The sequence below is a fragment of the Nymphalis io genome, chromosome 4 (assembly GCF_905147045.1).
Source record: "Nymphalis io chromosome 4, ilAglIoxx1.1, whole genome shotgun sequence".
NCBI classification, from domain to species: domain Eukaryota; kingdom Metazoa; phylum Arthropoda; class Insecta; order Lepidoptera; family Nymphalidae; genus Nymphalis; species Nymphalis io.
The window spans coordinates 13,686,295-13,703,539 of record NC_065891.1 but is presented as its reverse complement, the minus strand read 5'-3'; the positions used below and the strand labels follow the sequence as shown (position 1 = coordinate 13,703,539).

The 17,245-nt window shown below is 32.3% G+C and overlaps 2 protein-coding genes across 4 annotated transcripts in view; both read left to right on the top strand.

Moving 5' to 3' along the window:
• The window catches only part of LOC126768130 (exocyst complex component 7), a 287,887-nt gene that overhangs the window by 31,373 nt on the left and 239,269 nt on the right, over positions 1-17,245 (top strand). The window lies entirely within an intron of this gene.
• LOC126768132 (organic cation transporter protein-like) overlaps positions 1,587-17,245 on the top strand; it is an 86,731-nt gene continuing 71,072 nt past the window's right edge. For both annotated transcript variants that reach the window (XM_050486052.1, XM_050486056.1), the window contains exons 1-3: positions 1,587-1,724; positions 1,885-2,050; positions 2,183-2,295. In XM_050486052.1, the coding sequence (XP_050342009.1) occupies positions 1,699-1,724; positions 1,885-2,050; positions 2,183-2,295 (305 nt within the window). In that variant the 5' untranslated portion in view covers positions 1,587-1,698. The remainder of the gene's footprint in view (positions 1,725-1,884; positions 2,051-2,182; positions 2,296-17,245) is intronic.

Here is a 17,245-nt window from a genome sequence, read left to right as displayed (position 1 = left end):
CAGCCCTAAATTATAAAAGTTCAATAAGATTTAGACAATGCAATTTGAGACATACGCAAGCAATTCCGCGGGACTCCCTAAAAATAGAGATGATACCACAGGTTTTTCAGCCAATATCTCTCTCCCTTCTTGCAAAAAGGCATAAATGCGTTTTCCAGCAAGAATTTTGTTTTTAGGTACGGACGAAGAGTTCTTGAATGTAGGTACGAAGAGATCGCTAGTCGCGACATATGTTATTTAAATAATATTACAAATGTGAAAGTGTATTCGTTGAACTGTCCTAGCATCACAAGCATCAACGTAGCAACCAATCAACTTGTTTTGCTTACTTACTGACTATTTTTTATTTCGTAAAATGGGCAACAGCGAAGCCGCAAGCAAAGCCTCATAACACCAATCTATAATTAAATTTCTCGAAATTAAACATGAATTTTACTACAGGTAAAATTCATGAAATTAAACATCGAAATTAAACATGAATTTTACCTGTAGTCATTCAGGGAAGGGAAGAATATAAAAATCTTGTAGAATATAAAGCGGATACATCCATATTATATTTAATGAAATCATGAATCCAAAAACCACATCTCATATTTAAAAAAAAAACATTTTACAAGTAAATTTATCAATAATTACCATAAATTTGATTTTAGAATTAAAATCATTCACCCAAATTATGACTCAAATTGCAATTCTCTTAATAACATTCATAATTGACTGACAAATCACATGAGAGACGCGCAAAGCATTTCACAGCTCAGTTAACTACGTAATGCGTACCCGAAGTTATTGAATGGAGAAGCGAAAAACGAGAATCCAATAAAAAACCTGTCAAAACCAAGGCACGTGACAGGTGTGAGACTGAGTAGTTCGTAATGTTTGCTTTCAATGATGATGAGCGAAACAAAGATTAAAAGCAATTTTATTCTTTTGAATTTTGAAATAACTCAAATGTAATTATATTTTAGATGTAAATATGACTTATTTTTAAATATATTTTTTATTCTAAATAGTCGATAGACAGGGAAATGGGTCAACTGGTAAGTGGACCATCGCCCATAGGAATATTAGTAATCTCTTAAATTGTCAATTCCTTAGACGCGCCAGTAACCTTGGGCACTGAGATGTTATGATTCCCTTTTGCCTGTAACTACACTAGCTCACTCACCCTACAAACCAAAACAAAATATACTAATCATTGCTGTGTGACGATGCGATACAATTATGTCAATCGTGATACCATGCTAATTTTTCAAGGTCTTAGCACCGACCTTAAACTCTTGTTTTAACCAAAACATTTTTAGTACATTTTAAAATTTAATCATATTTAGAAAATGACAATTCCCAGGAACCTACCGGAATGACAATTAATTATCGATAATATTATAAAACTTAACTTTATTTTCTAATAAACATATGATGTGCAGCTTAAACACGAAAAGAATACTGAAACACTGAGTTTCTATATAAATAATTTATGTTTTTCTTTCTAAAAAATTTTTGATAAGTCAAATGTCATAAAACGCATCTAAAGCAAAAACTAAACGGACAAAATCAATAAGTAATGTCAATGTCATCATTGGAAGACAAATACCTACTTTAAAAAATTTCAATTTTGTTTTCTGTGATAAGTTTTCGTCTTTTAAGTTAATTGTTTAGTAATGGCTTTTGTGTAGATCTCAGAATTGCGATTTCACAATGGAACACATAAGGCAGTTCGATTGGTCTGTAAATTTTTATATTTTTACAATAGGTTTTATTAAACACTCTTATAGTCTTATTACAATTTTCAAATAATATATTAAAACTGTTACATTCAATACAACATAATTTAAATAATAAATTAATTACCCACTAATATTCATTAGTTATATTTTGTTTAAGGTGTTTTTCTCAACCAGATATATATTTTCTTAAGGAAGATGATCTTGCTAACAGTGTGACAGAGAAAATTCTCCGCAATAAATTTTATGATCCATTAATATCTAGCGATTCAGAAGATGAAAACATTACAATTAATTGGGATGAAGTATTTACCAAGAAAGAGAATGTAAGTTGAGTTTGTGAATATTTATTAAAAGTTTTTTTAAATAAATTTATTAAAAAAACATTATATTTTTTCTTATTACTATTATAATATATACCAACGGTCCATATTGTATAAATTATACGCACTTACAAGGGAATTATAGAGAGCGGTGGCGAGAGAAGGCATGAGAGTATTATGCCGTTTGTCGTTGCAGCTTACGAGTCAGTCATACTCCAAGGCGCGTCAATATATGTCTCAAATCAAAAGTATGTAGAAAATATGTATTAATATAAGTCTAATAGTTAAGTAATTTTATCTTGATTTAACATTTACTGTATAACCTTTACCTTTTACTGCAGTAAATGATAAGTTTGTGTTGGCAGCAACTGTACAAGGCGTACACTGAAAAGCAGCTTAGCTGAGACTATGACCCTTTCACCAAATTGTCACCACATTGATTAACACTTTATTTATAGCTTTGTACCTTCATTTTGTTGTTTTTTGGTGAATAAAGTTCCTTATTGTTATCATTATTTATTATAAACTAAATATGAAAAGTCTCATATTACCACGCATTGACCTAAAGTCATAATGCTTTAAAGCTGCATAAAGTAGAGAGTTGTTCCAGAATTTGGTCGAAATTTAAGCTACTTGTCAATTTTTTCTGAAGTTATTTAACTTGAACGTCTGACAAAGAAACTCAGTTCATCTCCAACGCGTTTTGAGAGAAAAGAACAGGCGAGACTATGTCTGACAAGCCCACTCAATGTCTTGGCTTATCTTTCACCGTAAGAAGTAAGTTTATCTGGGTACTTGCCACATGTCCAATTCATCTTTAGTTTAAGCCTTGAAAAATCTCAATAGATCAAGGATTATATACAAAATAGAATACTAATTATTACATTTATTAAAGTTTTTTTATAATTTACTTACTAAAACCAAAATTATGCATAATGTTGTAGTGAATCAATAAAATATTTTTAGTGTAGAATATAGACTAAATGTGGTTTCTCAAATAGATTTGCATTTAAAGCCAGAATCTCAAAACATAGAATATCGTGAATCCATTTGAAGAAGTATTGTAGTTGTTTAAAATACATTGAATATTCCCCAAGACTTATATCTGAACGGTCTGTATTGATACGGAAATGAATACATTGCTAATCGACAATACAATTATGTGGGTATTGTAACAAATAACGGATGTACAAGCCCAATAGACAAGGCGTTAGAAAAAGAAAATCGCGGCTTACGCAGCATCACGTCCGTTCCACGGACATTTCGACAGATGCCTGATTGCGTTTCTGTATTCTGTAACAAAGCAAGAAAAGTGTAGCTGCCATTTAAACTAGTTTCAAAGAGAATTGTATTCGCATTTATTGATACTAATTTATTTTTGTTGGAAGAGTGGTTCATTTTTGCGAATACGATGTAAAATTGTCCATAATAGAACTTTGGGAAAATGAAAATTTATTTCTATTAAAGAAACCTTAAAACTTCTAAATAAATGACGTCAGACGTTTTCTTTAATATTAAAGTGTTCGTAAATGTTGCAGTCGAATTTGTTAAAAGTTGGAATATGCTAAATAATTATTCATTAGCGCGTAGCTTACAAGTCCTTCTAAGATTTCTTTCAAAAGAAAAGAAAAACTGTTATGAACAGATGTATTAAATAAAAGTTTTTCAAAATAGTTGAAAAAAAATCAACTGTGTGCAACTTCAAGATCACTGTAAAACTAGAAGTCGGTAAGATTTTTACATTCGCATTTTACTTCTGCAAAGTTCGAAAATAAACTTAACAAACATGATTTTAATATGTTCAGTTTGTTTACAGTATTCTTAAAATATATAGGATAAAATAATTACATTTACATAATTACAAATTAATATAACATATTATATTATTGACTGTTACCTGCGGTATATATATATATTTTTTTTTAATTTTATTTTTAATATATTTTTTTAATGTACTCACGGTATCTATTGCTTTATTATACGTATAGATTATAGGAGTAGTCCAAAGTTAGAAGTATTCAGTATTCCATTCCTTTGGCTCTAAGGGAAAGGGAAGTCAGCGGTCCTGCGTTTGATCTGCCACCGGTCGTGTCAGTTTGCCTTGTGCCATTGGTTGATACTTGGGTTAAGTCGTGGCCAAAATTTAGCCTGGACGCTTTTTACCAATGCAATACCTATGATAGATTTATTTTTAGACTATTTATTTACTTTCTATGATTATGTAAAGTAACAGCCTGTTAATGTCCCACTGCTGGGTTAAGGCCTCCTCTCCCTTTTTGAGGAAAAGGTTTAGAGCTTATTCCACCACCAGCAATGCGGGTTGGTAGAATACACATGTGACATAATTCCAATGAAATTAGACGTATGCAGGTTTCCTCACGATGTTTTCCTTCACCGTCAAGCACGAGATGAATTATAATCACAAATTAAGCACATGAAAATTTAGTGGTGCTTTAAGATTAGGCCATCTCGGCTTTATTATGAAAAAAAGTTGGTAATTACTGAATTTTCTAATTATCTACATTCCGAAACGGTCGTAGACTTAAATGAACTTGTACAGTGAACTTAAGTTGTAGAATAAAGTATATTTCGATTTGATTTGTAAATATATAATGTTTGGAAAAGATAAATTTATTTCGGGACAACAATTTAGCTTAACGTTAAAATAAACTAATATAAACGAATAGATTAATTTTATTAAACCACATAACGATAAATACAGACATTGCACAGAAGTGAACTATAAAATAACCGCCGGCTACAACATAAAAGCAATTACATGAGCTTTCTAAAATATTTATTTTAGGCCCCATGCAGCGGGACAGTAATAGACAATTACATTATTTTATGCAGTGCTGCGAGCGAAAATATTTTTTTTTCTTTACGTCCTCTATATGTAAATTAAATGCACATAGGGTTATGCGATAATTTTTAAATTTGGAACGACACCATCGTTTTTGTTTTATATTTAACATAATAAGCTCGTATTATGTATCTGTTTTTCGCATCTCCATTTTTTTTATAGTTTCGTATTCTATGTGTTTTTGTTTTTTCCTTAGTGGTTAACATAACAGATAGACAAATTCCTTTTTATTTATAATATTAGTCTAATAATACGTTGCTTTGTAATATAAGTATTATTATATTATTTGGACAGTTTACTGGTATTGTATTGTAAAAATCTGAGGCGCCATGCGTTTATAATCCTAAATTTGGATATATATATTGAGAATTTCTTTTTTATATCGATCAGTTTTAAGTTTAAGTCGCAGGTTCTTTGTTAGATACTGAACTTTAGTGCATTTGTCGTATATCTTAAGTTGTAAGGAAACTGATATGGCAATATTTCGTTGTCATTTTATTGACACTTGGCTATCGCTTAATTCTTATTCATATACAATTCTTATTGTGACTATAAATTGTATCCATTAAAATAATTGCCTTGCAAATTACAAGCTCGACTAATTTCATCAGCGACCAGGCGTCTGGCCAAGTATTGTTTCAGCTTTTTACTTGCGTTGTTCCATCGCAAAAACAGTCATTCCATTAATCTGCCAAGAAACGTTTCATTAGTAACTCACAAAGTGAATTTTAATGCAACTCCACTGTTCTCAGCGGAACAAGGTTCGAAGTTTAGCCAAGTTTTTTTTTCGCTTCGCCCCACTCCTCGCAATCAGAGCGAAGTTGGGAGTTTATCGCGGAACTAACAACGACTAGCAAGTTGCAGTTTGTAGTAACAAAAAGTAGAACGTTTCGCACGTTTTTGCGAATCTGCCGAACCGCGGACGGCTTGGCAGGATTCATAGTTTAGAGGCTGGTTAACATAACGTTGGTTAAATTATACTAATTTTGTAAAAAAATATATTCTTTGGTGGTATATTTTTTCTAAATCCACAACAAAACATAAAATTACATGCACTAAATGTAACAACTGCTTTACCAAACTATCTGAAATCGGTATCATATATGCGATCAACTACGGTAAGTTATACACGCGAAAGATTTTTCTGTTTTCAGATTTCAAAAATATATAAAAGAATTTTATGTCTGATTTTGTTACTGAGTTTTTGAGGGCATATTTTTCTGTAGTGCCTTTGATAGTTGGACAAGTTTTAAGCAATAGAGGATAGAGACAGGTTGGGTGCAGATTAATCGCGCTTTCGATAAAAAGTTCGACTGACAAGAGGATTTATTAGTCAGTCAGATGGCCGATACGCGGATTATCCCCAATCATATGCCTTCAAACACTAAAAAGGAAAGCATTCATTTTGTTTTCAATATATTTTCTAGTTATTTTGTATTCATGTATCGTTGACAGGAGTGAAGTGTTCTATTGTGTATTCCTGTCTATATATTTTAGTATTCGACAACGTAGTGGCATCAAAACTGTGAGAATTATTTTAAATATTCATATGACGATATGTGCGGAAATAAATGCGGAAATTGAAGGGTTATATTGAGGTCTTAGGTAACGTTCTAATCACTGTATCATCTCTGCTTTCATATTATTAAAGTTTATAAAATTATCAAAATAAAATATGTTGGTTAAACAAATATATTTAAAGAATATTATTTAGAATCGAATTTAATTTTCACATCACAATAATTTTTGAGCAATATTATATTATATGTTCACAAGGGATATAACATCTTAGTGCCCAAGTAATGTAAGCGATGGTTAACATTTCTTACAATGCCCATGTCTATGCCAATAGACATTGGCATTTGTTGGTGACCACTTAACATTAAGTGGCCCATATCCACTCGTCCGCCTCCCTTTATTATAAAAAAAAAATCAAAATGAATTATTATCGACTCTTCTATATCATATATCCCTTTTTCAAACCACAATAGAAAAAAAATGATAATCGAAGTTCCGCTTACTAATTGCCATTCATGCCTTAAAAAATACAGTTAAAATCCACAAAACAATATCGAAACCGCTGCGTGTAAAATAAAGTTTGCAACATGGAATTCACACATCTTTATCGAGAAGCTACAAAAATACTTCGAACAGTTTTGTTTATATAGGTCATGGTATGATGAATGTTAACATACATATAACATACTTTATTTTGTTGCTTTATTAGATTTTTATTTAAATTATTATCGAAAAGATAATAATTGAATACCCGTACATAGTTGACGTACGAAACGATTTGCTTTCTCGTTTCTAATACGCACCGCTAAGGTCTGGAATACCCTCCCGATCTCCGTTTTCCCCGCCACCTACAATATGGGTACCTTCCACTCAAGAGTGAATAGGCATCTTCTAGGCATGCGTGCTCTACCTTAGACAGTCTAATCACCATCACTTTCCATCAGATGTGATAAAAGTCAAGCGCTAGCTTACTAGTAACAGCCTGTTAATGTCCCACTGCTGGGCTAAGGCCTCCTCTCCCTTTTGAGGAGAAGGTTTTGGAGCTTATTCCACCACGCTGCTCCAATGCGGGTTGGTAGAATTCACATGTGGCAGAATTTCAATGAAATTAGACACATGCAGGTTTCCTCACGATGTTTTCCTTCACCGTTAAGCACGAGATGAATTATAAACACAAATTAAGCACATGAAAATTCAGTGGTGCTTGCCCGGGTTTGAACCCACGATCATCAGTTAAGATTCACGCGTTCTTACCACTAGGCCATCTCGGCTTATATATTTAAAAAATAAATAAATTCTGGCTATCTTATAAGGCTGCGCATCTAGAGATCCTGGGTACAACCCCAGAGGGGTTTCTTTCTGATGAGAAATTCTCAGTAGCGACCCGTTGTCTGGAAATTGGCGGTGTTTACACTACACTGTTTTGTAACGCACGTGAAGACGTCGGTCCTGCGCCTGAACTCTTACCGGTCGAATCAGGTTAGCCGTCTCATCGAATCATGAGAGTGAGTTGTAGTGTGTTTGCACACACCCTTGTGCACTACATTATTTCTTGGCTAATATTGTTTGAGAATTGCCGGCGTAGTCGAAATCAGTCAGAGCGACAAAATTTAGCTACAAAAATAGTTTGATGAAATTCTATCATATTAATTCTACTTAATTCTAGTAGGTATACTACTATAATTACTTTATATCTACTATACTTTACAAAATAAAATTGAAGTGTCTGTTTGTGATTTCAAAATAACTGCCTCTTATAAAGTTAATTTGGTTATTTCCGAAAAACAAAATACCAAAACTACCATCTTTTTTATTTAATACTACCGCTGTTAACTAATAATTTAAATAGTATATATACAGTATGTAATTCATATATGCTAGTATATAATAAATATAGTAAATTAACATCATACGCAGTAGCTAATACTTGTACATCGACACGTATCTGCCAAGACGCTAAGCCGACAAGACCCAAGGTATTACGCTTCGAAGCTTAGTGAGTACATGCCTTAATACTCAGCCATGTTTAGTGGGTTATATGATTTTATACACGGAAGCAACGTGTACAGAGAAACGTTCTACCAGCAACGTTACCGCGTTAATGATAACAAAGTTGTGTTTGCGTTTCTCTCATTAACCAAGCTTTCTGTAGAAGATAATAAATTATACGATGGTATTACGCTTGTAACATCATATTTAGTTATGAGGCTTTATTACTAGTTTTGTCATAATTATTGTTTTAATGTTCTTCAGTAATGGCGGTACGATTAAATTACGTAACAAGTAACGTTATTTTGATTAACGTTGCAAAGCATAGTAAGTAATTTTGATTTTACCAGCCATTTCATCGTCTTAGAACTGGCTGCAGAGGTCTATTTGAAACTGATTGCCCAGTGGCTGAAACAGGGAAATCTTAAGCCAAGATTGCTGGTTCGAATCCAGACACAACTGAATTTAATATGTGTTTATAATTCATCTTATGCTCAGCGGTGTAAAATGGCGGCATGAGAAAATATGCATGTATCGGAATTGTTTGATGAAAATTAACTACGTGATGTGTAACCAACCCGCATTAGAACTGCGTAGTAGAGTAAACCCAAAACCTTCTTATTATAAACAGCCCAGCACTGGAAAATTTATAGAATGCTACGTTAAGGGCTGTTTTATAACAAAAGTATAATATTTAGTATATTATTTGTATATTACTAATGTCGTCCCAAAAGATCGTCATTTCTTAGGATGATTTTTCTATAGCTTTTAATATCATGTCTGTATAGTTTTTTTTATTACCAATATTATATAATTATTTACACTTCAAGAATAGTGTAACTTGTTCAAAGACGAGAAAGCACTAGCTAGGAAATGAATAATAAATTATGAAAACGTTCACAAACAGTTTGTGTAATCAAGTGTTATCAAGATGTTTTTAAGATATTCTTTGGCTTATTGTTAGTAAAAATTCTCCTGGTGAGTTATATTTGCCATTATTTACAGCGCGTAACACTTAGTATTGTCGTGGTACATAACAAGTATTGCTGTTTGGCGGTTGATTATGTGATAAGTGGGTGGTACCAGACAGGCTTGCACAAAGCCCTAACACCCAGCGATCTATTAGTAATTTTATTTAATCTGTAACTGAGCTGAATTTTACATACTTTTTATGGGTAACAATAATAATGTTATATAATTATTCGTTCATACTTATATAACTGAAAAACTTCTACATGTACATAAAAATCATATATTGTATGATTTTTCAATATGTATATATATTGTATGATTTTACGCTTTTACGGCTAAATCGCGGAGCTGATTTTGATTACATTTGGTTTATCCGTAACACGCGTGTGAAGCCGCGGGCGAAAACTAGTCGTGATATAAGTCACTGTGCTTCGCAGTTTCACCCGCTTTTCATTTAGACTATTGTATTGTCTAAAACCTTTTGTACATACATGTGTAGATGTATCTCTGTATACACAAATCTTTGTAATGTAATATCGTTTGTGCTATTGCTATCGATATGAAACATGCAAGACAGTCAGAGTATTTGAGTTGCGTCTTTGTATTATCGTATTCAGACACAAGAGATAATGTTATTTAAGTTGACATCACAAAAAACGCCGACAAATAAAAATATACATACGAAGCGTTTCGTTTCCAAGTTTATTACTCGCGTTGCAAAACTGTGGAATATTTTGCTTGAATCTGTATTTCGTGTTGGGTACAGCGTTGGTGTCTGTCTTCAAATCCAGAGTAAACAGAATTTTTCTAGAAAAGCGTGCTACATCCTAGACCGTGTCGATTCTTTACATCAGTCAACGGTCAGATGCTGGCCTATATGAGTTAAAAAAAGAAACATATTTTGTTAAAATTTAATGTTTAACAAAATATGTTTCACTACTTTTTATTAATTATAAATGCTAATCTAAAGGTCTATTCCACATGTTATCTGGGATAATTATAAAATTATCACAGATAACGTGGGTAAATACCCTACTATGGCCGTCCCTTACAAATGGAATGGAAGGGCTATGGGATCTTGTGTTTCATCACAATGATCTGATAACGATTCATACTTGTGTTTAAGTAACAGTAACAGCCTGTTAATGTCCCACTATTGGGCTGAGGCCTCCTCTCCCTTTTTTTTTTGGGAAGAAGGTTTGGAGGAGGTCTGTGTTTAAGTGGGTGGGTTTAAGAAACACGTGAAGTGTACATTTCCCATAAAAGCAGCTTTATCAATTCCCTTTATTGATTGAAGGTAGTCAACCATAAACGGCGTTTCCCCGAGGTGCTAACTTGTTAATTGTGTTTAACTTAACTAGTTTGAGATGTTGCAGAGTAAATAGATAGTAAGTAAGCAAATTTGCTGAATTGTATTTTAGTACACTAAGTTTCGATGTAATCAATCGGCAGCACTTAATAAGTTTTAGTTGATTTAAAATTTTTGGTAGCGCTCGTCAGGATATAGTCTAAGCCAGTCTGAGTTTTTACTATGGAGTTTTTTTGTGTTTGTTACTTATTGTAAGCGTGTCATTTATCTGTATGTGTATTCTATATTCTTAATAGAGTGACGAGACGTAGACTAGACTTTTAACCGTGTCAAAACTTTTGACCGGGAAAGTGTTCATGAACAAAGATAGGTATTTTCAACACAATATTTGACTCGACTTATAGCCAGACCCCATTCAACAGAGACATTGAATAACGAACTAAGCTAGAATTTAATTTTAATGACTGATTTGTACACCCCCCTCCCTGATTCATACCCCCCCCCCACTCGAAGTAACGTTATGACAAGGCTAAATTAAAGAGGATGAAAATACAACGCACAGCTACTTATATGCAGCGCACCTTTTCCAAAACACGTTGCATTTTCTGGTATCAAATTTTATTTAAGTAAATTGATTCAGTAATTTTTTTCACTCAGACACAAAAGATACAGATTTTTTTTGTTTCATGTATAGTATACATTAAAAATGCATGAAAAATATTTTTTATCTATGCATATTAAAAATAAGATGATTATCTGAATGAAATATATTAATTTATATATTGTTATAATTTATACATAAAATGAAGTAGTCGATTTACAGAAAGCGGTAAAAGTATTCTAGTGATGAAAATTAAAAAAATAGTATGCTCAATATAAAAATAAATCCTTTTTATATTATTATTATTATCTATTTGTTATATCGTTTATTACTTTGTGGCTATTTCAGAAGTAATTACGTGAAATTTTCCATTTTATTAAAGTGATTTCATTTTTCTACGTTTTAACGGGAGCACTCCATCTTTTCTCCTGTTACTTGTTAGCGCGACATGTATCGATGTCTGCGGCGTCACGGCTGAAACAAATGGCCTTCAGCCGCCTACACTCCAGACTTATCTCTGCAAGTGACGCTGAGGGCGTAAAGTGGAAAATTATATAAATAAAACATTTTTATTTCGTTTTTTTTAAAACGAAAAACATTTTTTCAAATATAAATTAAAAATATTTAATAGAAATGAAATATTTAATTATTTATTTATTTAATCTTAGGAAGACAAACAGTTATGACATATATAAAAATATTTATCACAAAAAAAAACTCATACCAATAAAGTCTTCACAAATAATTAAATCAAAAATATATAGCAGAATAATAACAAATATAAATTAAAATAAAAGATTATTAAAATTTTTCGGGGTATGACCAAATTAATAAATAATTTTGTAAAAGATAGTAAATATACAAATTCTATTCAAGGTGACAATTTATTTTACATTTTATTTCCTTCAATGGCATAAAAAATAAAATCAAGATCATTGAAATTTTTATAATGGTTTATGCATGATCCGTAAAGTATTGAATAAATATTCAAATAAGGTTGCGGTATATTTAATTAATAATTTCGGATACATATTTTTTTAAATAAAATGTAATACACAGTCAACGAGGGATTCGATTAATTTTTAATATGTACGTACGTAAATGTTTAAAGGCAGCTCAAGGAAAGTGGATTTAGTACGCGAGAAAATGTCCACTAACTTTTGTTGCATCGATTGCATTAGAAATTTCATTCACAATATCTCGTTTTGCTGTTACAACGTTTGTTCTATGTGACCATATGTATACTATATATAGTCTACTTTTAATAACAAGTTAAGTGCTAGATATAAAAAAGTAGCATATGTCTTCCGCCTTCCCCGAACAAGCGGGTGAGACCGCGAGATAAAGCTTGTCATATATAAGAAAGTATTTTCGATGCAAATTGATTTGATACCCGTTCTTATTTCTACTTAGTACGATAAAGTTGTGATAATGTTAAGATAAATCTGCACAAACTGAAATGATGCGTTATTTTAAAAAATATCTCATAATTAAAAATGTATCATCGCTTATGACGGCTTCCCATGAATTAATAATAATTTCAAATTAATTTACTTATGAAAGTTTATAGCAGCATCGTATCGCTTTTCGCCAACACCTTGGCTACGTCAAAAACTTGGACATCTAACTTATTTGAAAAACTCATCACCACGATGAGTTTAATTTCTGCTTGATAGCTTTCTTCAGTACGATTTTGGAATGTTACGTACTTACCACATAAATGTTGGAATGAAATCCTGCTACATGGATACGCCACAGTGGATATATCCACTAACTTGCTTTGGATCAGCGTGGTGGAATCAGCTCGAAACGTCAAGAGGGGAGTACGCTTTTACCCTGCAGTAGGACGCTTATAGGCCGTAACATAAATCTTTAAATTTTTAGAAGCCTCCGTAGCCAAACATTATATAGGCATTTGACTATCGTCTAGTCTCCGAGCTTTACACTTAACTAGGGGATTTTAAGAATATTAATAGTGCTGTTGTTTCTTGTTTAAATGTAGAATATATGTATACGTTTAAAAAATATTGTATAAAAGAACATCAGTTTCTTTTTTTAATTCTTATTTATTATTAAATCTTACAGGCTAACTGCTTTACTTATAAACGTCGTATAGCTAGTGATTCCTTAAACAATACTGTGTCTTCTTCTTTCGAATGTCAAATCAGTAATGACAGAAAGAGATAAATCAGTGTTATTATTTTCTGTTATAATACATAATAACAATGGTAGTTATATACATATCCATTGCAAAAATAAAAATTCTATCATATTAATAGCAATTTTACCTTTTTTTATGTTATTAAAGATCGCACTCTTGAACCGTTATTGTTTATTTTAAAACGACTTGCATCTCTAACTATATAAATTTAACATGCAAAATATTTTATTTTCAAGTTACATCCTAAGCGATAAGCTAGTTCTTTCCAGAACATCCCTCAAGACACCGAGTTGTGTTCGCAATAAACGTAGCGTCTCAACTCATACTGACACTCGTAACACTCCGTACGTCCCACGGGAGACGCGAAAAACGTACAGTTATGATAAACGGTATAACATTGGATAAAAGTGTGAATTTAAAAAGGTCTTATTTATAGAAATAGGTGACTAAAATTTAATAAGCCTTAGTCTTCTGTAATAAGATGCTTATTTTATTATTTTTTTAAGTAAGAGAATATAATTCAAACACGTCATAATATTTTCAAATTGTATATGTATAGCATGCGCTTAATATTATGCGAAATCATATTTAAAACTAAGGAGATAACTGTGCAACCAAGCGAGGTAACAAAGAAACTCCGCGGTCACTTCGTCGCACAAGTGTAATCGTAGCTTTACAAATGACTCCATTGCTGAAGCCTCCAATTCGCTTAGTTAGTGCATGTTTGTGATTCTTAACGTAAATATACTCGCAATTTAGCTTTGCATAAAATTATATGACGTCACAAACCACGTTTTATTATCTTCTATCGTGATTATTGGTATTTGCTGATGACGCAATATTTGACCAATGAGTGTTCAGTATTTAGTACGATTAGTAAATCCGACTTTGATCACGATTGTTAAATCTAGCGGTTAATGTTGTACGTATATAAATACTTCTACTTTGAGTAATGTTACTTGTATTAAAAATATATAATTTGTTTATATACTTTTTTATATAAACATACATATTTCTTCGCTTCTAGTCATCCATCACTCGAGTTATGATTAAATGCGCCCTAAGGATTATTTGTACTTGCTTTCATAAATCATAGTCAAACATACTGCTTCGATAGACTTACCTTTTTTGAAATTACGTAAAAATTTATACCGTTTGGAGGGTATGTAAAGTGAATCGTTGATTGTAAGGAATATAAAGATACACCAGATAAAACGCAATGCTGAACGCTTTGCAGCTTGATCGATCAATGACCCGATGAAGGTAGCGGGACTCGAATGGATGCGGTAAACGGAAAAGCGAAAGCTTTGGCACCTTGTTTTTTTTTTTTTTTATATAGAATAGGAAGGCGGACGAGCATATGGGCCACCTGATGGTAAGTGGTCACCAACGCTCTTAGACATTGGCATTGTAAGAAATGTCAACCATCGCTTACATATCCAATGCGCCACCAACCTTGGGAACTAAGATTTTATGTCCCTTGTGCCTGTAATTACACTGGCTCACTCACCCTTCAAACCGGAACACAACAATATCAAGTATTGCTGTTTTGCGGTAGAATATCTATAATATAAATATAATGTTGATGATGATGTATATATTAAAGTGTATATTGACTGACCCTGATACTGAATATAAGATAAATTACAGTACAGTAGTACAGTACAGTAACAGCCTGTTAATGTCCCACTGCTGGGCTAAGGCCTCCTCTCCCTTTTGAGGAGAAGGTTCGCTCCATACCTTCTCCTAAGATAAATTATACATAAGTAATTACATTATTCACTACGTACGTACATGTGTTCTTTTAACTATTTAAGATTTTATTTGCAGAAATTGTCTAATTGGAGGGTATAAAAAGTGACATAGATATTTGGTACACCAAAAAAGAGTATTAATTAACAATTAACTTATCTTTCACAATCTAAATAACAGCTGGTCTTTGCCCAGCGGTGAGGTATGTATTAAGGTTGAGATTGCATATATTTTATTTAAATTAAATTAATTATATAAAATAGAAGATAGAATTTAAATATTCACTGAGACCTCGACACTACACAGAGTGTATCGCATCATAATACTCAACCAATATCGTTACCACTAACATTATTTTAATAAACGATGAGCCTTGATAACTTGGTCACAGATTAATATAATACAGTATATTAATAAATTAAATACAGTATATTAATAAATTAAATACAGTATATTAATATAAATTTTATAAACATTCCGTGACAAGCATAGGCTATAGGGCTAGGGTCCTTTTACAATACCGATATTTATAGGCAGAGTATACACTGGCTGTCGGTTATGTGATTTACCTTTTCTATTTACAAAATCTTCTTCAGACTTTGGAAACATAAATTTTCTTTGCATAATAAACTATCTAATGCTCGTATGCGCTGTACCGCATCATTTATTTTTATGTTTTGCACGCCAACATTCGTTCAATGGTACTATCGAAGTTTGTACTCAATTAAGGACATTTATTAATGCAAATGGTTTAGCAGACTGTCAAATGAGCCACCTGATGGATGAAAATGGTTCTCACTGTTCATAGATATTGGCACCATAAGAAATTTTAACAACCCCTTACAATATACGATGAGCTGGTGATACCTACTCAGACGGGCGTATACAAAGCTTTACCACAATTTCATAACTTTTGTTTGTCCGTATTTTCTAGGTTCAAGCTAATATTATTAATAAAATAATTGATATGGTACTTACATGTCATTAGTTTATAGTTTCAGGAGATAAGTTTTATAGTTCGTATTGTGTACAATATTTTAATTGTTTCATTGATCTATTATATAAGCGCTACTGTGTTACACGGTGTTTCCACATCCGTGCCTCGGTGAGCCCGTAAAGCCGCTGGTCTTCCCTCTGAACTCACTCTGGTTGTATCGGATTGCTTGATCTTTTCTATAATTAAAAACTTATTTCAGTTTTGCCAGTGATACAGGTAGCTTGTATATTATAATTAAAAAAAACATTACATTTCATATACATTTAAAATGAACACTGCAATAAATACTTAATACATTAAAAAATGTTTAACCCATAATGTTCCTTTTAAATTAAAATAAATTCATTTTTATTTAAAACAAAAACTTTACTCTGTGACTTTTGGTACGGTAAATAGAATTTTACCCGCAAGCGTCGTAAATAAGGGGAGGAGTAGAGAGGTGAGAAAAAATAGTGACTAGTACTCACTCCCTCGGGCGCTATTAATGAATTGGGCCTACTTGGGTCTAGTGATAAATACTGCAGGCGCAAAAACATCCTTTAGGTGTCCGCTCTTATTGATCACGTGTGGTTTATTGTTGCTCTATTGAGCTGTAAAAGAACGGTGAAAATAAACGATACCGATTACACAATGGTTGGTAAGGCTATTTATTTATTTGAGAACATACAGTTTAAATGTAACATCATAGATATAGCATATATAATATTATTATATTACAGCAAAGTTCACCTTTAAATAACATTGCGAGTAATAATTATAAATATAAAGTTAAATAATATTAACAGAATTGAGCCGAGATGGCCCAGTGGATAAAACACGTGGATCTTAATCGGATAGTGCAGGTTCAAATCCGGGTAAGTACCACTGATTCTTCATGTGATTACGCTTAAAGCCAGCAAAATCTGATTTCCCCCGCGCGTCCCTTACACGGCACTCATAATGTATACCAGTTGATATGGTTTTTCGCGGTAAGAAATTGTAGTAAGCGCCAAAAGCTTTTTAAAACCCCCAAAAGGTTTTACAAAAGTCTCCAATG